General features: G+C 39.4%; 1 protein-coding gene across 1 annotated transcript in view; it reads right to left on the bottom strand.

Moving 5' to 3' along the window:
* The window catches only part of LOC108792118 (E3 ubiquitin-protein ligase HERC2), a 134041-nt gene that overhangs the window by 95107 nt on the left and 11773 nt on the right, over positions 1–27161 (bottom strand). Inside the window, 15 exon segments of the mRNA XM_018562815.1 lie at positions 1684–1808; positions 2432–2660; positions 5240–5440; positions 5837–6030; positions 6526–6777; positions 9147–9260; positions 9991–10148; positions 10308–10459; positions 11412–11600; positions 12856–13029; positions 14576–14747; positions 15014–15124; positions 17815–17968; positions 20650–20750; positions 23079–23298. Coding sequence (XP_018418317.1) covers positions 1684–1808; positions 2432–2660; positions 5240–5440; positions 5837–6030; positions 6526–6777; positions 9147–9260; positions 9991–10148; positions 10308–10459; positions 11412–11600; positions 12856–13029; positions 14576–14747; positions 15014–15124; positions 17815–17968; positions 20650–20750; positions 23079–23298 — 2546 coding nt within the window.

Raw genomic sequence — 27161 nt, 5'->3', positions numbered from 1 at the left:
ACCACTGTCACAAGGAAGGAGGTCACATGCTCATCATACACAGATGCACTGGATATTTTTCACCTGCTGAGGTAGAAGCCAGAGTGGTAGGGGATTGCTGGAATTCCCTTTATTTTCACCTCCTAACCCTGTGAAGAACACACCTCCTATCCCAGGCCAGGTTAAGAGTTAGGGTCCGTTTAAAGTCTATTTCTACTTTTTCAGTCAAATTAGGATAACACCAGTTTCATATTTGTTACGTGTATCCATGCACATAGCATAACTTTAAACAAGTAATTCAAGATTGCTACTTGGATTTTTTTTTTAAACTCCCAAGGAAAAGCTGGCCATACACGGTTATATTTTCTACTTCAACCTGTGGGCTGAACAAAGAAAATAGAACAGGTTCCTCCATTAACGCTTACGAGCTTGGATGGAGGAATCCCCCGCTGTTGTCATTGTATTCTGACAGTGCCCGAACAGAGCCGATTTGGCTGCAAGCTTCTTTCAGTAGAGGATTTTCCAACCGACCGGATGCTGGCAGGAAGGGGTGCCGACAGCGGCAACCACTTTGCAAATTTCAACCAGTTCATCACAAATTGGCCAAAATTCGCATAGTTAATGGTCAGCATTAGAGGGCTGAATTTGTCCTTCTGCTGACTACATGTTTATGCAAAAAAGCATCACTTTCTCAGCACGTAGGAACAGAAGAGGCTACCAATATATTACTGGCTGTTAAAATATCAACACCCAAGACTAAGCATTAATAATGTCTGGAGTAAAAACACAGAACAGAAAAGTAAATCACCAGCACTCAATATGATTTCAATATGACCATTTATTGGACAAAGACGTCACAACAGTGAAAGCCTTTCACTGTTTCACGGGCTTTCACTGTTGTGACGTCTTTGTCCAATAAATGGTCATATTGAAATCATATTATTGAGTGCTGGTGATTTTCTTTTCTGTTCTATGTTTGCACGGCGCCATCCGTGATTGTCATTGCGAGAACCAGCTTTTTTTATTGGCCGTGACTGCTTCAAGGTGTGCGGAGGGCTCCCCCATCTATTTCAATGGAGTAAAAACACAGACACGTGAAGGAAAATGGTTGCTTCTCCCATGTAGCCACAATCCATTAAATATAAAATACAGCTAAATAATGGTACAATAAATTAAAGCTAAACCCCAAGCAAACCGCTAAAATACCAGATGAAATTATATAAATATATATATTTAATCTGGTATTTTAGCGGTATGTATATAGAGATATTTTTACAAGGAGTTTGTATTTCTGTCCATCCAGCAATGTGATTTACATCTCTCTCCCTGTCTGGAAGTGCGGGAGACCTGATTTTTCTCTGCCATAAATGGGTAACATTTACAGGTCTTGCTCCTCCCCCAGCATATGATTGGACATTGATGGAGATGCAGCAGACTGCTGCACATCCCTTGTTCAAACAACTGATTGCCTCCTTGTCTGCTTCACTTTATTCCAGTTTGAGCTCTGTTGTAGAGGGCTTTGCAAAACACTAATGCCAGGTCAAATTCTGGTACAACAGTGCTTGCAATTAAAAAGTAAATGAATTATTTGTTAATAAATACAAACCTTGATTAATGTGTGTCCTTTATATCTGCCTGGAGTTCAGCTTTAACTGATAACAGTTACTGAAATTCTACTTAAACATTTAACACATTTGTTCTCACCTGAATCTCGGCAGTTATTGCAGTGTTTAGCGCGCACTCTAATCCTCCATCAGCCATCAAACTGCTCACCAACAGGTCAATCATAAAACGACGCCCAGGGCTTATGGTCATATCATTTCCAGAAGCTGAAACAGAAGGAATAATATTAAAGTAATGTTTTAGAAAACAACTGATTTTGTTAATAAAGATCCAAAAACACATGACATGTATTAGTCTCAGCTGTCTGCATAAAGTGAGATCTTCACTAGCCCTTTCTTGCATTTTTCCGATGTTTATTTAAGTAAGTAGGTGAACCACAGTAACTACAAGCAATTGTAGGCCTCAGTAGTAGCACAAGAATGAGAGAGATGAGAGTTTACATCTGGCTCATTTAATAATACATCGTCGAAAATAACACAAATTTTCAAAGGCAAATATGAATCTAGTCATTATCATCATCATCTAATCAAGTTATTTTCAAATACTTTGATAAATGAGGTAAGGACTTCAGTGAACCCAACACCAAGCATTCCATATCAAGAATGGAAAGTGCTTTTAGGCCTACATATGGCAGCAAAGGAAAAGAAATAGACAAAGCGGACATATTGACGATGCCGGATATATACACCTTAAGGTTGCCTATACCTTACCGTTTGTGAATACAATGCAGACTTGCACAATGTAATGTTTGAATGCATCTTTAAGCATTTCAAAGAAAATAATTAATTGTAAATAGATATTTAAAACCCAAGAGCAAAATTTGACATACCTGCATTTGGTAAGAGGGCTGACAAGGCCCTAGCTCTCTCCTCAGCTGTTGGCAGGAGAACAGACCATCCGCTCTGTAATACTGCTTGTGCAGCTGACTGCACAGTGTTAAGCACTCCTGCATTGCTGGCCAACGTCACAACTGTCTGTTTCAGACTGTTCAACAGCATACTGCCAAGACCCAGGCTTAGGCACTCTGGATCTACTTGGTGGCTTATAGCAGCATGTAACTGGAAGAAATACAAGATGGAAACAAAAATGTAAATGTGCTGCACAATGAAACACATTTAAATGCTCTGGTGTAGTTTAAATGTTAGTAACTACTTAGATGCTCTATTTTTCTTACCATGATAAGGCCTGGCATGAATTGACACCTGTAAACTACAGACATCAACACATTACAAGTAGCAGCACAGTAGCTTAGTGGTTAGCACTTTGTCTTGCACACTGGGTTATTTGGCTTGAACCCTGGCCAGTAAACTATTTGCATGGCATTTGCATGTTCTCCCTGTGTTTCCCTGGGTGCTCCAGTTTCTTTCCAAGTTCCAAAGTCATGCTGGAAGGTGAATTGGCCCTAATATGTGTGTGCATCTATGTATGCAAATGAGACAGGGACTTTAGATTGTAAGGTCCTTGAGGGCAGAGACTGATGTCATTTTCAGTACATTTTTCTCCCACAAGAATATACCAAATGTGTAAAAAATCAAGCTCAGCCGATGATGAAAAAATATATAACCAAAACTCTCCTACTGATGGAAATCTGATGTTAAAACCATCAGCAGCTTAACATATGAAAATCTTAACTTCATCTGTAAATGTCGAGTATGACAGCATCAGCCTCCCTACAGCACAGTGAAGCTGCCTATAACATTAAAAGAAACAGGGGAGGGTTGAGGGGTCAGGGCCAAGCTCAACTTTAACAGATTTGCATATGAATTCACTCTGGATCTACTGACCATTCAGATATGCAGTTTATTAACTTCCGAAATATATATTATTTTTAGCCAATGCTCAGTGTATTTATATGTACAGGTGAAACTCGAATAATTAGAATATCATGCAAAGTTCATTTATTTCACTAATGCAACTTAAAAGGTGAAACTAATATATGAAATACACATTCCATGCAAAGCAAGATAATTCAAGCCGTGATTTGTCATAATTGTGATTATGGCTTACAGCTCATGAAAACCCCAAGAACCCCAAATCCACAACCTCAAAAAAGTAGATTATTACATGCAATCAATAAAACAAGGATTGTACATAGAGCAATATCGGACCTCTGAAAAGTACAAGCATGCATATGTACTCAGTACTTGGTTTGGGCCCCTTTTGCAGCACTTACTTAAATTACTTTTGCACGATATTCTAATTATTCGAGTTTCACCTGTATATATCTTAACACCATATATGACTAAACCAATGTCAGACTTTGTAATATACACATATAACAGTTCCTCTGTAGCCATCTATATATGCAATCATATTATGAAATTGATTGGAAATATGAATATTTCTAGAGTATGCATAAGTGCATACATCTTCTCTGGATTAATTACCAGTATAACTGGAGTTCCTTTGATACTATCAATATATAGTCCATAAACAATCGATCTAGTTGCGCAAGTTGATGACTTCTGTTTTATGTTGAACTTAGCTCTTTCTCTGGGAACTATTACATGCACTTTTCTTCACAGATCTATTTGGTATTGCCGGCCACTTTTATGATGCATTCCTGGCAGCAATTTACCACTATTGGTTTCCTCCCACTAGTTGGCACCAAAGCGCTCAATGCTTCCACCTTTCCCCTATATGAAGGACTCTGCCCACTCCACCCTTAGGCTTGGCAAAGGAGGTGAACCTCTGAAACGCGTTGCCTAGCAACACTTGACGACCCGGAAGTACTCAGCAGCTGTGACCCCTGCTTTGAGGAGAACCAGCCACAGCAGTGCTCAGCCACTGGATCAGACCGGTGTCTTCCAGCACAGGCGCTCTGGAATCTTTCTGGACTGAAGTGGACTCTGCTCTCTCCATATCCTGATAGCAATCTTGGACCAGCAGCTGAGATGGGACTTTCATCTGATGCGTGACAGGCGAGATGTTTTTTTAAATATCCTGTAAGTGCATTACTTTTAACCTTATTAAACAGTCACTTTTATACTGCACTTAGATCTGTCCGCCAGCTTTCTATGTTTTCTTCACAGTGCTGTTACATGGATGCTTCCCTATCCAACCAACCAGGCTGCAGGATCAGTGCACACATCTTCTCTGGATTAATTACTAGTATAACTGGAGTTCCTTTGATACTATCAATATATAGTCCATAAACAAAATCGATCTAGTTGCACAAGTTGATGACTTCTGTTTTATGTAGAGTATGCATAAGGATGTGAACAACTAGTGTCGCACCTCACCTCAAATCAGTCAAGCAATGGATTTTTCTTTATTGTGATAATTAAAATATATATTTTACATCCTTTTGAATCAGTAATTCTTAAATATTGCATAGGAATAATTCATATTCACTAGTGCAATAACCTAATTATGCTCTACACAAGGTCCATCTTTTATGCCAGAACAGGTCTGAATGACTCAAAGGAAGGACACCTCCCCCCTCTTCTGCTAGCCAACAGAGTAATATCGTAACCAGCGGATTAATACAGCTAGGAATAGCGGATATTAAGATTTAGGTTTATAAGAGAGAGTGTGATGAATAAATCAAAATAATTCAGACTTAAAAAAATATTAAAAAACAATATTTCACACGATTCTCCGGAAAAGGGATAGCATCTAGTTACTGTGTCATTACCTGTAATCGAAGCAGATTGAGTGTTGCTACAGCCATACATTCCTTCTCTTGTGGCGGCGGCCAGTCGGAGCTTCCATCCATCCCTTCACTAACTTGGCGCAGCAGCAGATCCAGCTGCTCAAAGGTCATGGGGCACACATCGACCACAAATGGCACACGCAAACCGATGGACCATTCCGAACAGGAGGACCAGGCAAAACTCTGTACACAAAACAAACATTCTTATTATAAATTTGATCAGCTCAATTGTTCAACCCTAATAAATAACTTACATAAGAATACTTAGAAAAGCAAAAAAAAAAAAAAAGAAGTTCAGAATAATGGGAAATGATCATCCTGATCACAAAGCAATTTAAATCAATCAGTTTTTTACCTGTCAACTTGACAGGTATGAAAAGCTTTCAGTGGCCCTGCTATAGCTGAATGCCAGGCTGTTTAAAATGGGCAAAGCTCTGATGCTCTCTGGCAGCAGAGCTACTGAAAACTGATGCAGGTATGGGCAAACACCATTAGGAGCCTGTTCTTCATACTGATCAATTTAATACACTAATCTATTTCTGTCTTAATAGTGTTAGTGTGCTTAAATGTGCATTATACCTGGGCAGGTCCACAAGCAATTCCAACTATGTGTTTAGAATCCAGCCCTGGGAGAGCAGATGGCTCAGGTTTTGCGATGCGTAATGTATCAAAATGCTGACATTGATCATTGCTACCCCAGCTGTATACTTCCCCAGATTCAGTTAATGCCAGACAGTGTGTAGAGCCCACAGCTACATCAACCACCTTCTTGCCTGGAAAAAAACAAAAACAAAAAAAGAAAAACTAAACTTTAAACATTGCAGTAACAATCACTCAAATAAAATAAAGGTCAGCCTACTATGATAAAAAAAAATATGACAGATTATGGATTGTTCTTCACACCCTTAACTACGTGAAATTAAAATAATGAGAGTTAGGAGGAGAAGATTCAATGGATTTGGTTTGCGGAGTGCTGCGAGGATCTCCTATCATAGTGGTAGATAGATAGTGGTAGTGGTGCTATCATAGTGGTAGATGAACAGACGCTCACAATCACAATGTTTCACCTAATTCTCCCCCGCCTTCTCTTCCTCCATATGAGCTATACAGAGTGCTAGATACGCTCATAAGGAAAAAAAAATGTTACATATTTTTCTTACAAAAAATGTTGAATCTCTAAGAAACAAGTCACTGGCAAATTGCATCATAATGTATAATGAGTCTATTACAAGATTATTTTTTTATCTTATTTTTCTGTTCCAACTGACCTTGTAAGCCACCTAGTATCTTTGGGTATCTGACGTGTTCTTCTGTGCCATGGCCAAGCCTCTGATTGTCTCCTTTGCCCCAGGAATAGACCTGGCCATCTTTGGTGATAGCAACTGAAAACTGGCTGCCACAGCGCACTTTTACTATGTCCAAGTCCTGAAGCTTCTCGATTAATTTGGGAGTTTTACAGCCGTCGCTTCCTCCTCTGCCTAATTTTCCATAATCTCCATCACCCCAAGACCAGACTTGACCTATAACAAAATGAAAGACCAAGTTACAAAAGGGACTTCATAGAGATAAATGACACGACCCAGATCAGAAAACTGATTTTACATCTCTTTTGTAATCGCCACTTCCAACATAGACAAAAAATGAGAGAGGATAACAGCATTTGATGATTCTTTGTGGATTATGTAAAAGCAATTAACTCTCATGTGGCTGCAAGTTCCAATGCAATCCAATTCTAGGCACAAAAGCCACATACATGCCGATGCAGATGCCTGTTTGGAAGTCAAAGTGGTGGATTACACCAGGAAATACAGTCCATGGATCAGGAACTCTAAAGCGAGTAGTACTTACACGATCTATTTAACTCCCACTGATCCTGTTATGGCAGTTATGGCCTTCTCAAAAGGTCTATCACAATGCTAACACCTAACTCAGAAGCTTCTGGTAGAATCAGCCGCTGTTAGATTCATAGGCTGAACCAAAATGCAAAACACAGGCAATATTTTGTGCTTTTTAAGAAAGCAGTGTGTTTAATGATACAAGTATGCAGTCAGAGCTCAACAATAATCTGAAACTACACTCTGTATAACAATTCCACTTTATTCATCTCCAGCTTTTATAAATTAGTTCCATCTTTCCAATTATTCCTTCAGACAGAGTTTGTTTTTCTATTTTTATTAGTATTAAAACGAAGGATGAACTGAAATGGAATTTTGAGACCAAAACCGAAAATAAAAAAAATGTGTCAGGCCAAAAACGAAAGTTTTTTTTTTTCCAATCTTTAAAAAAAAAAATTATTTTACTTTAATTTTTATTTATTTTGCTTTTTTTTTACTTTACTGTTGGGGGTTCTAGGGAAATATTAGGGGTCTAAACAAACCTCTGATATTTTCCTTTTACAAAAGAAAAAGAGATTGAGTACACAATCTTTCTGTGCAGCCCCTGTTATAAATAAACAGGAATCCTCTACACTGAGTGTTCCTGGTCATTCATACATTGTGGCTATAGTGTACTTACTAGATCACATCCCATACATTCATAACAGTACACAGTAAGCACACTATGTTCAGTTATTTACAAACACGCACCGATCAGCTGATCGGTGAGTGTTTGTATACCCGCTCTCCCTCCTGGACCTGTGGTTTTTCTTCACTGTAAGTGTTGGAGGTGAAAATCACAGATGTTTTGGATCATATTGTTAGTTCCACTTTAAACTGGCAAAGTATTAGAAGTTCAAAGAGATGTCCTGCACTAATGGACATAAATCCCACATTGCAGGGGTCTTTAACGTTGAAAGTAATATATTAGTAATACAGAGTATTTTATACATTTACATACCAGGAAGTATAAACAACTACCTCCTAGTACTGGAAGAGGCCATCTAATTCTAGTGCTTTTAGGCGTGTACTAAAACCGGAGGATCTGTGATTATCAAACCTCCAAATCAGAACTCTCCATTTTGAGTGGTTTGCAATAACTTTATTTGTGTGGTCTCATAAAAATATTTACCATATTTAATATTGCCAAATTTATATAGGCAGAACAGTGGCTTTTGGTTTGCACTTCTGCCTTGCACCACTTGGGTCCTCGAATCCCAGCCAGGACACGATCTGCATGCACATTCCAAAAGATATGCTGGTAGGCCAATTGGCTCCTGTCTAAATCAACTATGTATGTATGTATGTATGTATGTATGTATGTATGTATGTATGTATGTTAAGCTCCTTGAGGGCAGGGTCTGACGTGAATGTGCACTATGTAAAGTGTTGCGTAAATTGATGGCGCTATATAAATACCTGTAATAAATATTTTCATACTGAAATACAACCAGGGTTTTTGTTGCCTTTTTTTGTAGCAATAATCACATGTAAACGGTTCTGTACTAATTATAGTGCAATCTGCCTATCTGCTATATCTAAAATATTTCATGACCAAACTCTTTAAAAAGGATCTATCAAATGTGGGATCCCTTGATTTCCACTAAATGCAACCATCACCCAATCCATAAACTCATGGTTGACCAATTAATATGGATATTCATGAGCCACTCTATCAAATCCAGGAGCCAGCAGGATATTTTTTTTTTTTTTAGGAGCCAGCTCCATTAACAACATCTACAGAAAACCTCAAAAGTTAGAAGCTAGTTGTAAATCTTAAGGATCATTGGCTACCTGGTCCTGGCATTTGTCCTGGCCTGCTCTTAGGCTTCCCTGGGAAATCCAAGATGATCTTTTTCATTTTGACTAATTGTATTTTTTTCTAAAAGATGACTTACCATAATCACTGGTACATAACATCCTATTATGTATTTATTTGTTGCCATACTGGATACTGAAAATATCAAGACTTTGTTCTCTAAATAAATGAAAATTTTAATATATTTAGAACTTGCCATTTTCTGTTACAGCCAGAGTCTGAGCATCTCCGCTTCCACAGGACACATCGACAACCTTTAATCCCTTGAGTCCTGTCACCAGCATGGGGATCGTCTGATCTTCGCTAGACCCTTTGGAAAGCAAAAAGAAACATTGCAGAATTATATTTGGATGTTCTTTCTAGATTTGACACGTGCCTTCTGCAGAAATTAGTTTGTTAACATTAGTTATGGCTAGCTGAAGCAAATATTTAAGCAAACCATAGATTGAAGACCTGCTGGTAGAAACCACCACCAGAGTGCTCAACTCAAGTTAAAACATTACATTGTTTAGTAAAAGTGCTTGTCCTTAATGACCAATTCTTAAGTGTGTCAACCCACAGCAACAAATTAGAATTACATAAAATTAGAATTACATCTAAAGAAGTCTGACCTGTACAAGATAGATTCTGATTAGCGGTCATTAGCCACTGTATTTGTGAACTGGCACTCTATATTAAATACAGCAGTCCAAATCTTTTTTTCTTCCCAATCCATTTCAAACCAATAGTAAAAAAAAAAAAAAGGAAGAGCAAGTGCAATGTTGTCAGCCTGATAAATAGCAAACCGGTACTGTACCTAAAATCTGTAGTGTTTAGCGGCACTGGGAAATTTAAAATGGATGATGCAAGGCACCACTGGTCCAAAACAACAGGGGACTTAGTGCGAAATTAGTGGCTGGGTCACAAAAAACATCTGCTATGGGGCTTTAAAATACTTAATCTCACCAAATGCAAAAATGTTCAATGTTTCATGGCATTCTGACTACATGTCATTATTACTACATCATTAAAGAACTCTGACAGTAACACTTCATACATACCATGCCCCAGCCTTCCATAGTTTCCACGCCCCCATGAATACAGCTCTCCATCAGCAGTGATTGCTGCACTGTAAGTACTTCCACATGCAATGTGAATTACTTGCTTTCCAGTCTGCTTCCCACACAGGGCAGAGATCAGTTTAGGTTCATCTAATGAACTGAAGGGAAAAAGAACAGGTAAATGGGAAAAGAAATACATGAAAATTGACACTAAGGGGGTCTATTTATGAAGGTTTTACCCAAGATACACACATTTTTAGATAAACAAAAACGTGCATCACACAGCAGATATTAAAGAAAATCAAAATATTTCTTACACAGTGTCTCCATGGCCCAGTCTACCACCATCACCACATCCCCATGAAAAGAGTTCACCAGTGGCAGATAAGGCCAAATGATGCTGCCCATCAGAGTGAGCGGCAATCTTCACAATATTCCGGGAAGCAAGACCCTGCACAAGCTGGGGTCCCTGCAAGAAAGACAGGAGTGAACAGAAGAAAACCAGATACAGTTTCTACAAAATGAAATGTTATCATTGCAATGGCCATTACAAGCAAACCTGATTTTAACAGGTAAAGCAGTAGAGAACAAACCAATACATGTTTCCTTTATCATTTCCCCCTTTTTCCTTTCAGCAGCAGGTTGAAGCAGTTGCACTGCCATTTTATAAGTTATTAGTGGATATTCTTAAGTGTATACTTAAAAAAAAAAAGAAGAAAAAAAAACATGCCCTAACGTTGGCTGCCTGGCTAGTGAAAAGAGCTGCAAAATGTCCAAGTTTATGTTAGAGACTAGCACATCCTTTTTTTTTTTTTTTTTTTTTTTTTGTAATTAAACAATATTCCCATGAATGATAACGAAACCATACTCATCCAATGATTCTGAGAATTTAAATCAGATATTTATACATACAACACAGCAAATCAATTAAAAAAAGAGTTTGGAAGAGCAAGTTTGCATTGGAAGGGCTACATATTTGAGCGATTTTTGAATGGAAATCGAACTACAAATCGCTCAGTGTGAATGCGGTCTAAGGCCCTGTGCAGACCCGAGTGATCCATTGTGATTTCAATGGGGTACATACGCACGGCAATCGCAGAAAAAAAAGGTACATGTACACACACACGGCACGACTGGGGTGCCATGCACGATTGCTGCACAGCCACATGTCGCCCAGGTGTGCATTGGCCCTAAAGCACTGCATAAATTGTTGGCGCTCTATAAATGCCTGCAGTAAAAATAACGGCAACAATAATAGCTAACTATAACTCAAATGTAACATCCTGCATTAAATGCCAGATTCTTTAGAATTCTACAAAACTAGGAGACGTAATTAATCCCCGAAGTTATCTCTAATATACAGAATAAAACCCTAAACATAACTTTACCTAAACACATTATGAAACATATGCCAAACCTACCAGTGTATTATTGTTGTAAGCTTGAGTGTAAACTTTGCCATTCCTGGACAATATGAGAAAACATTTCTCTGCACAAGCAATCTGTGTAACACCGAGGTTAGCGAGAGCTTCACATTGTATAGGGCAACTCACATTCGCATAATATTTCCAACCTAACAGACCCCAGCTGATCACCTCCTGTAATGAACCCTAGAAAATAACAACAACAAAAAAGTTTTCTGAAAACGTTTCCTTGCCATATGTATAGAAACACCTGCATTTCCATCTCCACCTTCCCCTCCAGACTGACAGCAACCACCCAATCCAAACTCTCCAGAATGATAATCAAACTGCAGAAATCGGACAAATCACAGCATTCATCAGGAAAGAAACATTTTTTTTTTTTTGAAAAACAAGGAATTCATTTGACCATACCTATACAACATGCACACTATGTTCAATCGTAATACAATTACAAAGGATAGAAAACATCTGTCTACAGAGATTATGTATTGTTGTTTCTCTATTTTATATGTCCGCCATTCAAGAAAGAGGCTCATTTTGCTAGCATACATGCAAGAAGAAATTACTCAGCAGCAAGTATAAAACTTGGAGGTATATACAAATTAACACTGTACTATTTAATGCCTTTAATTTTTTGGGGGAAAAAAACTACAAAAAAAACAGGGCCTGGCAATTGTTGTAAACTTGGTTTAAGACCTGGTTCACACCATGGTGTTCAGAGAACCCAATGAGATTTGCGTATATTTGTGCGTGATCGACGCGTTTGTGGAATAGAGCACAAACGCAAAATGTGCATGCATTGGCATTAATTTCGAATGGCACCCCAAACACAGCGGACAAATTGTGCGCATTACCACGAACATACGCGGCAGGAAAAAAAAAAAACATGTCCCGCGCGTCGCACAGTAAAGTTGCAGGAGCCTTTTTGCCTTGCGGATATGACCCCATTGAAATAGGGGCCGCACGGCAAACGTGGTGCATCTCAGGAACATGCAGATGTGAACCAGGCCTAATAACGTGACTTGCAACATCAGCCTTCACTATTAGGTGTTACTGCAAAGCATACTACTAGGCTGTATAGGCAATTATGTTTTCTGTATGTGTACATAAAACAAAAATAAAGCGGTTTACTGGTACTGTAAAAGATTTACAGAGGCAAAGAGCAATACAATAAAGGTAAATAGTCCCAGTTGACGTTGTAGTGAACCAACAACAAAATTAAATCTGCTTCGCTGCTGTGGCTTGTTATTCTATAGAATACTTTATTAGATATGCTTATTTGCATTTCATTTTTATTTTATTTTAAAATGGTTTTATTAAAGAAAACAATGCACAAGGTAACAGATTTGCATTTAATTTTAAATAGTGGGTTGGCATCTACCTGTTGCAAGGTTATTAGAGCATAAAAAGATGACAAAGTGATATGTTGAGGGCAACTCACCTTATGAGAAGTTGGAGAACTGCACTGTGGAGGCATACAGGGAGTAGCTAATCTGTCTAAATGTGCCATAATAACAACAGCTGTTTGCCTTAAGTCTATGGCTAGTTCATTATCCTGAGGCAAGATCAGATACCTCAAAAAGTTTTCATTTGGACTCAATAGACAAGGTAGTATCTAAAAAAAGAAAAAAGACAAAAAATGAATATGCATCTCACAGAGAACACTGAACTGTCAAAAGAGCACTATTTTTTTTTTTAAACGCACGCACGCAGAGTGGCAACATTTATTACTGTACTGTATCTATAGAGGAGCAGCCTCGTTACACAAACAGAAATTGCGTTAAGACTAAACACCCCCCTTATCCTATACTATAGTACAATACTATATTGTACTTGGAGCAGTTAACATCAACGGATGGTCGCAGGATAGTGGAGCTCCGGCACAGCTGAAATCCTAGGGCTGAATCCTTAGCACAGAGGACTCCCATGATACTACCCATGTGTGCCCCTGACCCCAGCGACAGTCGGAGAGAATGAAAATCTAAGAAAGGCCCTCGGAAACTTACTGAATTTTTCCGCTCGACGGGCTCGCCGCGGACTCAAGATGGCGCCGGCTCGTCCAGCCCCCTGTCCTCTCTGCAACTCTCCGACAGCCGTAACGAGCGGGAGCCGAAAGGAGGTGGGAGCCAGGTGACCGCCAACCCGGCAAAATCCACGCCCAGACTGGACTCTGGGGGAGCGCAGATACGGCCTGGGGAGGGGGACGAGCGGTCTGGCCCTACTGTGCATGTGTGTGAGGAGATGAATAGCACCATTGAGGATTGTCCCACTGCTGATCGCCCCCTGCTGGACACTACCCTAGGGGACGTGCTTGTGTCTCTTGGGTGCTCCCTGCATAGAGATGTGCTTTTTGCTGCTGAGAAGGGATGTTGACGCCCTGGGAGACGGAGTCGTCCACGTCGAGGACAAGATGGGGGATTATGCGGAGGCCCATAACGATCTTCTCGTCTACCAACTGGCACAGTCAGGTTCTCCGTTGGGGATTAATGGCGGTTAAGATTGTACAGCGCTCCTGCACTTGTATCACGCTGCCGTTCAGAGGCGACACCCGGAGCTTTAGGAGAAGCTGCAGGCTCTCTACATCCGCGTCTTGTCACCGTACTGCTCTACAAAGATGGCGCCGGTGTAGTCGGCTGCCGTCACGACTGCTCTGCAGTCGTGTAAGCATTTCACTGCATATCATACTTGTACGATTGTGTATGTGACAAATAAAATCTATCTATCTATCTATCCCTATAAGATAGGGAGAGATGATCAGGGCTTACAACACTACTTGAGATTTCAGTGCAGCAGTGCACGGGGGCAGCACTGGATTGCTGGCAGGATCAACAGGATTTTTTTTCCTGCTTATCTAACCCATAGAAAAATAAAACACTTTAGCTAGTATGTTTAAGAGACCAAACAAGCAAATAAGAGAAACTATTACACTAAATGTAATATAAGTAGCTTCTGGTATTTGCTGGAATATGTATGCAGCAAAGTTCTCAGAAGCACAGCAATTATGATCTATATGAGAATAGTTTAGTGCAACATATGCTTCTAGCTGCCTGGTTGGAGATATTTTAAACAAGTATATAAAAGCGTGAACACTGTACCTATTTATACATAGGAGTATTGTGTTCTTGTTTGCAGATGACAGGTAGGAAATAACTAAAACTCACCTGAATCTCTTTTTCCAAGTTATGAATGTCTTTATTGCACACAATGCTCTGGAACCTGTGTAATAAAGGAAGAAGAGGTGCACTGGTTCCCTGGGCTGACCTCTCATTGTCTGTTTCCCTTGTTCCATTGTCCCAGAGCTGAAGTAGCAGCATAACAGCGGATAACATTTGGCTACCAAACACAAAAAAGACAGCGACACATTAAAGATAATGAAACAGACAATAACACAAGTATATTTCTAATAAAAATCGCTGCTTGTAGATGATCAGATCTCTCATCAACAAGACACATTTGAAATAGCATTTCCACATATAAAAAACACATATGCTTATTATGTTTGGTTATTCATTTTTTGTCGGATATCGCTTTATAGATGTTTGAAAAAAAATGCCATATCAGAGTATGTACAGAAAAGCAAAAATCCAACAAATACTGACCTTAGGGTGCCTCTCTGCACAGCAAGCTCTAGTAAAATGGCAAGCGCTAAGTGCTGGTCTTGAATTGGAATGTTTGCTGCACCTCTGGGACTCTGAGCACCATGCACATCACTGCAATAAAAATAGTAATTCAGATGCATTGGCGAAAGACTGATTTTACCATGCACAGGTTCATATCATCTACCAATAAAAAATAGCAAGGCGATGTAAAAGGAAAGCATGGTTATTCTGCATACAAAACGCATTCCCCTTGATGTAAGTAATGTCATCGCTGTGTGGTAAAGTTAAACAAAAAAAAATCCTAGGTTCTACATATAATTTTATACGTACGTACATGGGGACAGCCCCATTTGCTCATTACATACACAGCATCTGCTTCCTTCTATGCAGTGTTACACAATGGGTAAGCTTTACTGCTCTCTCTCACAATCCATGTTGGCCAACTGGCTGAAAAGCATGCACTCCCTATGTGGCCGATATCTTATCTCAACAGGTGTGATAGAGAGGAAAATGAGTCAGACAAAGATTCCTGACACTTGCATGCATTCTCTACCCTGTGCAAGTTCCACTGGCTCTGGAGATTTTTCCTTACTTTTTGTGCCAGTGACCATATCATGAGTAAGGGTAAAAGAAAACTCCTAAGATTCTAAGCATTCTCCATTTTGTTTAACCTTAAAACAAAAAAAAGTTCTCCACTTTAAACAGAGTCTCTTAGGTAGGAATACGAGAGGGGACATTGCTTACTTTTTCTGAAATGTCACCAGTTCCTGACACAATGGGGTTGATTTACTAACCTTATAAACACACCACGAACATGTATACACCTCTGTAGTGTGTTCCCTCCCAGCATGATCTATGGGTGGAATCTAAACACCTTTGTAGTGTGTACACACCCAGCAGGTGTGTTGTGCAAAGCCTTGCATGAATTGCAAGGTGATGTTGTGTAAATTAGCTCTATGTTGTGTTGCTTGCGTTGATGAATGCAGGAATGTAAATGCATGAGCTAACCATTTTTGTCTAAACTGTGAAGCAGCATTATATATGCATCATGTGCATGATTTTTCCATATATGGCATTAGTGGAAATATGCTTTTAGAGACTTTTTGGTTGATAAATACGTTTTGCTGTGTGAAAATCACACGCACCTGGTGCGTGCGTGTGTTTAGGTTAGTAAATCCCCCCCAATACTTCAATTTTTTTTCAGACAATAACCTGAAGCATGTGCATAATAGATATCCAATGCCTGCTGAACTGGGGGAAGATCCAACAGCAGCTCCATGACTGGTTTAGCCAAAATCCTACAACAGAATATCTACACGATACATCTAAAAGCTTTTAAAATATGCAGTTTAACAAACATCTTAAAATGATGCCCTAAGGCCAATAGGCCCTACCCTTATCTTCAAAAAACAAAATAAAAATCACAATGCATAAGAGGAATATAAAATCGAGTGTTTACAGAAGTATAAAGGTTCTGTTTAAAGCAGAGAAGTATCTGTTAAATTCTAACTCCCCTTGATCCACTTCTTTTGGTTGTTTTTTTTTTTTACACAAGCATGAAATTGTTACAAAAGCAAAAATCAATAAAGACAGCAAAAACGATCCTTAAAGCTGCAACAGATTTGTTTTCAAAGAGAAGCTGCCTGTCTACAGTGGTTTTCTGTTATCTGCAGATAACAAAGAAATGTTCTCAAAGATACAAAGCGGTCTCACTATTCACATCACAATGTGCATTACTTGAACATGGCAACACACATTTACTGTATATTATTAATTATCAACTGCATGTCATTGCACATCTACAGTGCTCTACATTGCACTGCAACACAAATGCGCTTTTGTAACATGACATATAAACATGAAACAACCATTACTTGACCGGATCCTGATCTTATGTGTAGGATGCCGGGCAGACACCAACGGTTGTAAACCCTTAGGGCACATTAACCATAAAATACTCTAAAAAGCTTTTAAGATCTGCACTGTCTGTATGTCTGTGGGGTAAAAAAAAATAATAATTGGATTGTGCCCACACATCCACCCACCTGTTAATGCCTCGTGCTATACAGTGTTGGTAAAGCTCCTCCTTATCAGGCCCATGCTTTGTGTGCAAACAGCCAAAAGGCAAACCAATGTAGCTTTTAAAGCTGTTAAACTAGTAGCAAGACTGAAAAGTAGGCTTACAGAGATCCAATGAATGTACTTAGTACACAGAGGTCAGAAGGAACCCCATAATGCTCCATTATGCAAAAAGAAACCACAGATTATTCAACTGTGCTAATGAACAGTGTCTGGTAACTGCTGGGCCTCACTAATAGAAAGTGAAGCCACCTAACCCAACTTTTGGCCTATAGTGAGTTCTAGGAAGTAGTAACGGGTGAGCCAAAGTACAACTTTAGGATCTGAGGTAACTACCTGCATAGCAAAGCAACCAGGAGCTTGTGGGGCACTGTAAAGGCCACCCCAATGGTTTGCCAATTTAATCTGCACACAGGTACAAGCAGCACCAAGCATCATTTCATATACCTCAGCTCACCCATGTACCAGGGCCTTTGATATACCAAAACCTAAATGTAAAGCTGAGAATTTTAGTGGTAGCTGCACTTCAATCCAGATTATTTAATACTGCTTAAAAAAATATCAAAGCAAGCACAAACTTGATTGAGGAACATTTTTTTGCGACATTTATACAATGTTCATTCTTATAGCAGGCAATAGTCAGGTTTATAGTTTAGTACAACACAAAGCAATCCTGTTAAATTAGAATTTACAGATTAACTACGGATGCACAGCAAACTCACCCTGTAACAGACCTTAAAAATTTGGTGGCTCTTTCTACTACTTCAAGCCAAACAGAAGACACTGTGCCCTCATCGAATAGTGTTGCTTCGGGCAGTGCTCGCAGTGCATCCAGAGACTCTTGTAGGAGTTCACTGCAGAGATCGGCATCCTCACCTGCACACAAACAACCACATCAGTACAAAGAACATTTGAAGGAATAGCTTTACATAAATTCTTTATAAGGAACACACATAGTGCTATTTCATTTATAGTTGCACGCTTGGGGGGGGGGGGGGGGAGGGCCCACAATGTGGGACTACACTGCTTAGTGACTGGAGGAAAGTGAACATATGACATAGCGCACAAATTCCCCAAATAATACTTTATTAACAGTAGCACTTTATCTATGGTATGTTCCAAAAATATGTTCTGTCTTTTAGGTACACTTATGGGAAGCCAGTTCAAGGAAACTATACAACTGCTGTGTGCAAAAAGCATTTTTTGTTGTTGGGGGGGGGGGGGGGGGGGGGGGGGGGAGGGGTCACATGATCTGGACTCTTGTATTCCTTGGGCACTTTAGGGGAGAGATCGCCTCACCATAGTTCCTGGCCCTGTTGCTGCCCACCTTTGACTGTTAGGCTCCGATCACACCCGTTTTTGCGCACATTAGTGCACGTTTTGTTTAGCATCTCATCTAGCGTGTTTTGCACATTTTTGCGCCCGTTAGACGCATGTACTTGAACGCGCGCGTTTTATTGAGCAGATCAAAATGCATTGCGGTGAATGAACAAACGTGCACGTTTCTAGGCGTTTCCATCTCCAAGTCTATGCGGCTAATCACGCTGTAATCTGCCAAAAAACAGCTCATATACTTTTTCTAGCGTTTTACAGATTGCAACAAACCTCTCAGGTGTCAACAGGGGCCATTGAAGTGAATGGGATTTCTTGTGTTGAGAGTTTTGTCACGCGTAGCTTTGAGCATCAAACCGACTGGTTGTGAACAGGGACTTAACGCCCACCTAAGGGTGCTACCACTCCTCCTACTTTCTCCATTAAAGACATGAAACTAAAATTTTAGAGGGAGAGTGGAATCTGCTCCACCAAACACTGAAACAGTTTCAGGTTAGCTGATCTTATGTCTCACCCTTAATATTGATTATAACATCCACCCATTCAGTGGTCAAACAAATCTGGACTGTCTATGATACAGACAATTGAGCGAAAGTCCGAAATAGAATTTTAGGTTCAGAACACTGTAGTAACATGTCACCATGAAGACAAAAACATGTACAGTACTGTGCAAACGTTTTAGGCAGGTGAAAAAATGCTGTAAAGTAAGAATGATTTCAGAAATAAAATCAATATTTTTATTTTTATCAATGAACAAAATGGAAAGTAAATGAACAGAAGAGAAATCCAAATCATATCCATATTTGGTGTGACCACCCTTTGCCTTCAAAACAGCATCAATTCTTTTAGGTGCACTTGCACACAGTTTTTGAAGGAACTCAGAAGGTGGGTTGTTCCAAACATCTTGGAGAACTAAACTATAGATCTTCTGTGGATGTAGGCTGCCTCAAACCCTTCTGTCTCTTCATGTAATTCCAGACAGACCCGATGTTGAGATTAGGGCTCTGTGGGGACCAAACCATCACTTCCAGGACTCCTTGTTCTTTAAGCTGAAGATAGTTCTTAAATGGCATTGGGCTGTACGTTTGGGGTCATCACACTCCTTCCTGATTGCATGATGGAAAAGTATCTGCTTGTATTTCTCAGCATTGAGGACACCATTGATCCTGACCAAATCTCCAACTCCATTGTCAGAAATGCAGCCCCAGACTTTCAAGGAACCTTCACCATGCTTCACTGTTGCCTGCAGACACTCATTATTGTACCACTCTCCAGCCCTTCAGCAAACAAACTGCCTCCTGCTACAGCCAAATATTTCAAAAATTTTGACTCATCAGTCCAGAGCACCTGCTGCCATTTTTCTGTGGCCTTGCAGCCAAAAAGCCATGCCTCCGACTTGGAAACAAGGCTAAGCGACTTGAGTCGCATTAAAACATAGGAACTTGGGTGCAAAAAAAAAATGGCTGGAGGTCCCTTGCAAGCCTGGGGCTGAATTTCTGCCAATGGAGTTGGGGATTTGGTCAGGAGCAGAGGTGTCTTCAATGTTGAGAAATACAAGCAGATACTTATCCATCATGCCATACCATCAGGTAGCCGTGTGATTGGCCCCAAGTTTATTTTGCAGCAGGACCACGACCCCAAACATACAGCCAATGTCATTAAAAACTATCTTCAGCTTAAAGAAGTGCAAGGAGTCCTGGAAGTGATGATTTGGCCCCCACAGAGCCCTGATCTCAACATCGAGTCTGTCTGAAATTATATGAAGAGACAGAAGGGTTTGAGGCAGCCTACATCCACAAAAGATCTGTGGTTAGTTCTCTAAGATGTTTGGAACAACCCACCTGCCGAGTTCCTTCAAAAACTGAGTCCTAGTGCACCTAGAAGAACTGATGCTGTTTTGAAGGCAAAGGGTGGTCACACCAAATTTGATATGATTTGGATTTCTCTTCTGTTCATTTACTTTCCATTTTGTTAATTGATAAGAATAAACTATTAAGACTTTTATTTCTGAAAGCATTCTCACGTTACCGCATTTTTCACACCTGCCAAAACATTTTACACAATACTGTATATTTTTTATTTACTTGTATAAAAAGAAATATCATTGGATCCATTTTCTACTTTGGGTAGGGCAGGGCAAAGAATATATAAACATTATATATTCCCTTTAAACACAATACATTTTGCATTAAAATGTCTAACAGGCATTAAAGCAGTCTTCTTACCAGACCTCCAGGCTCTACGTAGGAATGCAAATGCAAAAGAAAGTGCTGCACGGGAGCCCACCCTGGCAAGTCCTTCCACCCCTTGACCAACGGGACGGGAGCTGTGTACATGAAAGTTATTCTCAGAATTGTCCTCACTGCAAGGGATGAAGCCACTTATTTCAGAATCAGTCAGACTAACATGAAACGTAACTAGAGAGCAAATTATTACCACACTACATACAGATTGAGGAAAAATATATAAAAAAATAAAAACTTCTAGACAACATGAAAATTAAGAGCAAATAATAAATAATGTAATATATCCACACATGTTATATTGAGACAAAGTAGACTACATTTGAAAAACCAAATAAAAAGGACAGAATTTTTAAAACCAAATTACGTAAAATAGGCAGCAAGTGGAGTTGCCTGCCCATGACTCAACAATTATGTGCAAAAGAATTTGCCAAGATGATTGGCTTATGTTTGAATAACTACAGACAAACAACATCATGTCCACTAACATATTCAAATGTACATGTTTACAGATAGGTAAACAGGTACTGTATGTTCAGGTAACTCCACAGATGTTCTAACCCTCCTGCATTGAAATTGTATTGTTAATTGTATGGTCTTCCTCCATTTTGTAAAGTGCTGCGCAAACTGTTGGCACAATATAAATACTGTATTATAATTTTAGCTACTAGTTAAACACAGGCCCATTACATACAAGATCATTAGTTGTGGTTATTCTGTTTTAGTATGTATGTATGTATGTATGTATGTATGTATGTATGTATGTATGTATACATACATAATGAACCCCATCTACTGAATTCACAAACCAAATGGCAGAGGGCAAGGAATATCATAGGAGCACATTCTCAACATACAATGCCAACCAATCCTACCAGAAATGTGTAAAGGTAATAAGAAACCCACAGAGAACAGAATAAGATTAAAATTATTTCCATATCTTTATTTACAAATGCTTACTAATGTCGCAGTGCAAACGGCATTGCTAACATGTAATACCACCTATTAATTGGTTGCTATCAGTTACTGCATACCTCTTATTACCATTTATCTTCATACTACCTCAATAATTAATTCCTGACTATTCGGTCAGACACAACCTATTAGCTAACATAAATCATAGTTCGTGTATACACAATAGTGCATGTCACAGCAGCTAAATTCGAATCAAGTCACATGGGGGAATATGAGCCAAAGTAGATATTGCACAGGTTTCAGTATGCAATGATGCAATTCCTAATATGTCAGATGCATTCTATTTTAGGTGCTTTCAACAAACAAAATAGCTTCAATGTGTACGGACATCAGTTAAAAGATGTTGCATCACCTCATCCAGTAATTACTGTAGGTTACTCCTAATGTGGTCAGCAGAGATCCTCTACAGCAGGCACATTTAGATTGAGAATTTTGGACACATATAATCCTCTTACTGCTTCCTTGCAACTCTTGGCAATGTAAATAATTTGTAGAATTGCTTAGAAAGCTTTAGAATGGCTACATATCACACAAATATGCAGCTGAACACATAAGAAAATGTTCTCTGGCATGATTAGTTTTCATAAAATATTGTAGCATATACCTTTATGCAGCAACTAGTAGAGAACACTTGTCAGGTTTGTATTGTTGTTTGTGTCCCCATTAGGGAGATACACCCTCTCCATTTGTCCTGGTGAAAATAATCAATGAGGGCTTGCTCACACCAGCAGCAGAGCTCAACCGCACGGCTGCTGAAGTGCGTGTGCCCGGATAACACCAATGTGCACAATTGAGCCGGATTGCACTGTTTCTTTTTGTTTTTTGTTAGAACTTTATTGAAATGTCACAAGTGAAATCTCATCAAGTTCCATGGGCACACCGAGGTGTGATTTGGTTGTACTGTGTCTCGCTGTGGTGCACTTAAAAATAAGTACCGCATGCGTGATGTGAATTGTGCCCACCTGTGACAAGGCAAATTGCCTTGTCTTGCGTTAGGGCTGTGCTGGCCGTTTTTTTCAATGGACGCATATGGTGTGAATGGCCCCCGAATGTGACAGAAAATCTAAAACTTTCGCTTGTCATTACAGTACAACAGGAATAGATGGGAAATGTTCCAATAGGGACACTAATTCTGGTGACCCCACTGACCACCAGGCATTTCCTCTCACTTCAGTTCTACTTTAAACATCAGAATGAATTGGGTAGATGTGGCCACAGTTATACTACTCAATTAGACCTCTGTCATTAGCGCTTTATACACAGTATACACGTGGTTATATGGGCAAAAGGTGTGTTCCGTTTAACTGAACACATACTGTCTAATGTGTTTCATAACAAAATACTATGAAACTCAAACTTAGCATGTTATTTCAGGTTCTCAAAAAGAAAAAAAAAGAAAATACACAACTTAATGCATATACTTAAAGGCAGAGTACCTTTTCTTTTCAGCAGCAGGGGGAGGAATGGTGCTACATTTCCACTTGACTTTGACATTTTCCTGAAAAACACTTCTGTTTAGTGCAACAAAGTAACGTTCCAGTATGACCAGCCTCTGCTTTAGTCTCATAGCAGAGAGTGTGGTGGTTGCTGTATGTGCCGCAAGTGCTTGCTGCTCCTTTACTAGTACATGGAGGCACTCCTTCAGTTCACTCACATCTACAAAACAGAATGTAAAAGACAGTTCTAAGAATGCTGCACTCGTCCCTGGAAATAAACGACTCTACTATAATACTTGGGGAAAAAAGTTAAAAACTTTCCATAACAGACCTACAGATGTCAAATGAGATGCTACAACCAAGTACAAAAGACAAAAAGCAGAGAAACTACATTCAATTACAGTAATTTATGATTTGGATATCACCCCATGTTTATTGTGATCAATCTTATCCATATCATATTTTCCCACTATTGTTTAAAGTAAAAGTCAACTTTTAGTAAAATGTGCATTAGTCCACCCTTGCATACTACACTGTTTGCCTCCTCCAGGCTGAAGTCTTCCTCAGTGCCGTCTGTGCCTGCACAGCAAGCTCCCATAAAATTCTAAAAGGCCACACTCTTAAGACTGGAGACACTCATGCAGACGTAGCAGTGAAAAATATTTAAGCTTGATGGGAGGTAAACAGAACACAACAGCTTCGTGGCTAGCACTTCTGCTTGCTGGGGTCCTTAGTTTGAATCCCAGTCGGGACACTAGCTGTGGGGAGTATACACTGAGTAGCCAGATTATTATGACCACCTGACGTTTGTAGGTAAATTAGCTATAATTCGCTATAATTTCGCGCTGAAGTTGCTAGAGGGCCAGACCATTATAAATAGGGAAGCAGGTTGTTTACCACGACAGTAGAAGTGATTTTTTTTCTGAAGATATGGGTAAACAGCGCGATTTAACAGCCTTTGAACGTGGGATGATTGTTGGCGCTCAAGCCATGGAGCGAGTATCAGCAGAACAGCAGAATTTGTTAAATGTTCAAGAGCAGCTGTTGTTAAAGTGTTTAAAGACTGGACTGTCAGCCAAAAATCTGGGTCTGAACGTGCAAATTGTGGCCAGCGACTAGTCAATGTTAGGGCAGAACGGAGAGTGGCAAGACTGGTACAAGACAACAGAAGGGCAACAGTGCAGTGTCAGATTCCTCGCATCACCTTTCAACATCTCGTGGAGTCACGAGGCGGCCCAACGAAGTACTGATGGGGTGGTCATAATAAGCTGGCCACTCAGTGCATGTGGTCCCTGTGCTTGGGTGGGATTCCTCCAGATACTCCAGTTTCCTATGGCCCTCAAAAAATGGACTTACATGAATGAATAGTATGTAAAGCGCTGAATAAATTGACGGTGCTATATATATGTATAATACATTAAAACAGAAGGGGGCTGCAGCTATTCCACAGAGCTAAAAGTTTCCAAGTTAGTTTAGGAGCACTAGGGAGGGTGGACTACTGCAATGTAATTCAGGAGTGGAATATTAATATGGAATTCAGAACCCAGTCTGTCCAATGCAGGAGCCAGCAGGTTTTCTATTTTTAGGAGCCAGCTCCACTGACAACTAGAGAAAACCTCAAATGTTAGGCACCAGGTGTACTTTTTAAGGAGCATTGGCTACCTGGCTCCTGGAATATGTCCAGGCTTGATGTAGTTTTGGTAAAAATTTCAGAAAGGTAAGATCCTCTTATATCTTTACTGCTGTGTTAGCTGTAGAGGATACAAGAAAGCTTAGGAATCTAAAGTACATTTTCATTTCTTAGGTCCCTTTCAGATGGGCAGTCCGATCAGGTTCATCTTTCAGTTTTTCAGGCGGATCTGATCGGAAGCTCAATGTTAGCCTATGGGTAGTCGGATCCAAACGGACAGGAGTCAGTGCACATCCAATTACTTTGAACTCTGTGCAGGTCAGGCAAGCCAAACGGAACCGTTTTGAACCAAGTTCTGCTTTGGCAGAACTTATCGTGATGGATCAGGGGTAATTTTTTTTTTTTTAACAGACATGGATGTCACCTCTGTTCTGTACCGCTATGCATGTGCATGGATCCTCTGCTGATCGGAACTGACAGGGGCCTTTTGGATAGCTCAAAAGTGGAACTTGGTATGTTAAATATTAATCTGAAGTCAAACAAGGCTGTAGATTCTTAGGCAAAAATCCTCAGCCTTAAACACCATTACATGAATATTAACTTATGACTGCCCCTTTAGGTCTGCTACAGATCTCATCAGTATTTAATAGAAATGTCAACACTTATACCAGCAACTGGTGTTGTACCAAAATATTGGGACACGAGTTCCTCTTTCTTCCAGAACAATACAAAAAATAAGCTACACAGAGAGCATATGTATCAGTTCCAACAATAACAGCCTGTAACACAAGAGAGAACTATAAAATAGTACAACTTCTACGGAAAAATATAAAAATACACTTCCAAATCTTTGGATGGTATTAGTCAAATAAACCCAACAGACAGCAATGAGAAGAGAAAACACGTGAAGAATGTCTACAGACAGTTAAATGAATGTGGCACACTTGTGGAAAACAAGATCCCAAGACAACCATTTTAATAGATTAGCCCTTTACATCTAATATGCCTTTATTTGGTAGTCCTGCTTCAGGAATCATGTTAAAATGGCTCCTCGTACCCTCCCCAAATAGTACATCTACCGCTCTATTTCTGGGAGATTGATGACATCCAGTGTTGCATCTCTGTCCACTATCTCTTTGTCATTCAGAAAGTACTGCCAGTGAATGGCATGTTTTTCTAGCATAGCTGCGCTTGTATAGCATTTGCCTTTACAATGATATTTCACATTCCATATGCAAGCGAGTTTGCTAAACTATACAAATGAATATGTGCTCAAATGGGCATACTTTTATGAATGTTTTATATGTTTAAAAGGGACAACTATGTCAATCGTATATAAAAGATAAGCAACACCTTATTCCAATTTACTGCATAAAGTACTATTGCTGGCATGACCAAGATGCCAATCTGGGCTATGTACCAGGAAGGAAAAAACATAGCACAATGATTTACTGCACTACTACTACTACTACTGGTAACAGGAGACTTTCAAAAAGGGGATATGGATGACATCAATGAAAATAGAATAGAATAATCTGAATGTAGAACTAGCATAGGGTTATGGTCATGTTACTAAGCACTGTTCTAGAGCTATGATCCCATTACAGAGCACTTATAATATTCCTAACATTACTAAGCAACAATTTTTTGCTATATGGTAATAATCAAATTGCTAAGCACTGACCATTGGAATACCCCTGTATAGTTATGATCACATTACTGAGTAATAATTACTATAATACTTTTGTATAGTTACGATCACATTACTAAGCACCGATCATAATACTTCTGTATAGTTAGCACATTACTAAGCAATGATCATTGGAATACACTTGCATGGTTATGACCACATTACTAAGCATGCCTTTTAAGACAGACACTGATAATACCATATTATGCATTTCTTGATATAAAGGGGAGGCATCAGATATAAATTCACAGGTCTGTGGACGTAAAGATTCTTACTATAAAAATTTAAATTTATTTGCTTCCAGAAATGCACTTCACTGAAAAAAAGCTGAAGAGAGAGTGCAAGTGTATTTTGTAGAATAAAGTGAGATATAATAAATAAAAGAAAGAAAAAAATAGTGACAGATACGAAAGACATGAATAATTGAATACTATAAAAGGGTAGATAATGTATTTCCTAGGTTTTGATCATGTCCCACTAAATGATTACTAAAGCAGTTCTTGGAAATCACAGATTAGTCGCATGGCTTCTACTCTCCGAGAATATCAACCAAATATACTAGGACCTATCATTCTGTTTTGTATAGAGATTTTGCTTCATATTAGATACTTACAGTTGGCTCTAGCAGAAAAAGGCTTAAATTAACATATTAAGTATTAACATAGTATGTCTTAAAGAATTAAGGCTGAATGAAAGTGATCTACTAGGGTATGGCTAGCTTTACTCCCCCCCCCCCCCCCCAAAAAAAAAAAAGAAAAGGGAA

The sequence above is a fragment of the Nanorana parkeri genome, unplaced genomic scaffold (genome assembly GCF_000935625.1).
Source record: "Nanorana parkeri isolate BGI_ZX_2015 unplaced genomic scaffold, ASM93562v1 scaffold601, whole genome shotgun sequence".
Taxonomy (NCBI): domain Eukaryota; kingdom Metazoa; phylum Chordata; class Amphibia; order Anura; family Dicroglossidae; genus Nanorana; species Nanorana parkeri.
This window is presented reverse-complemented; position numbering and strand designations above follow the sequence as displayed.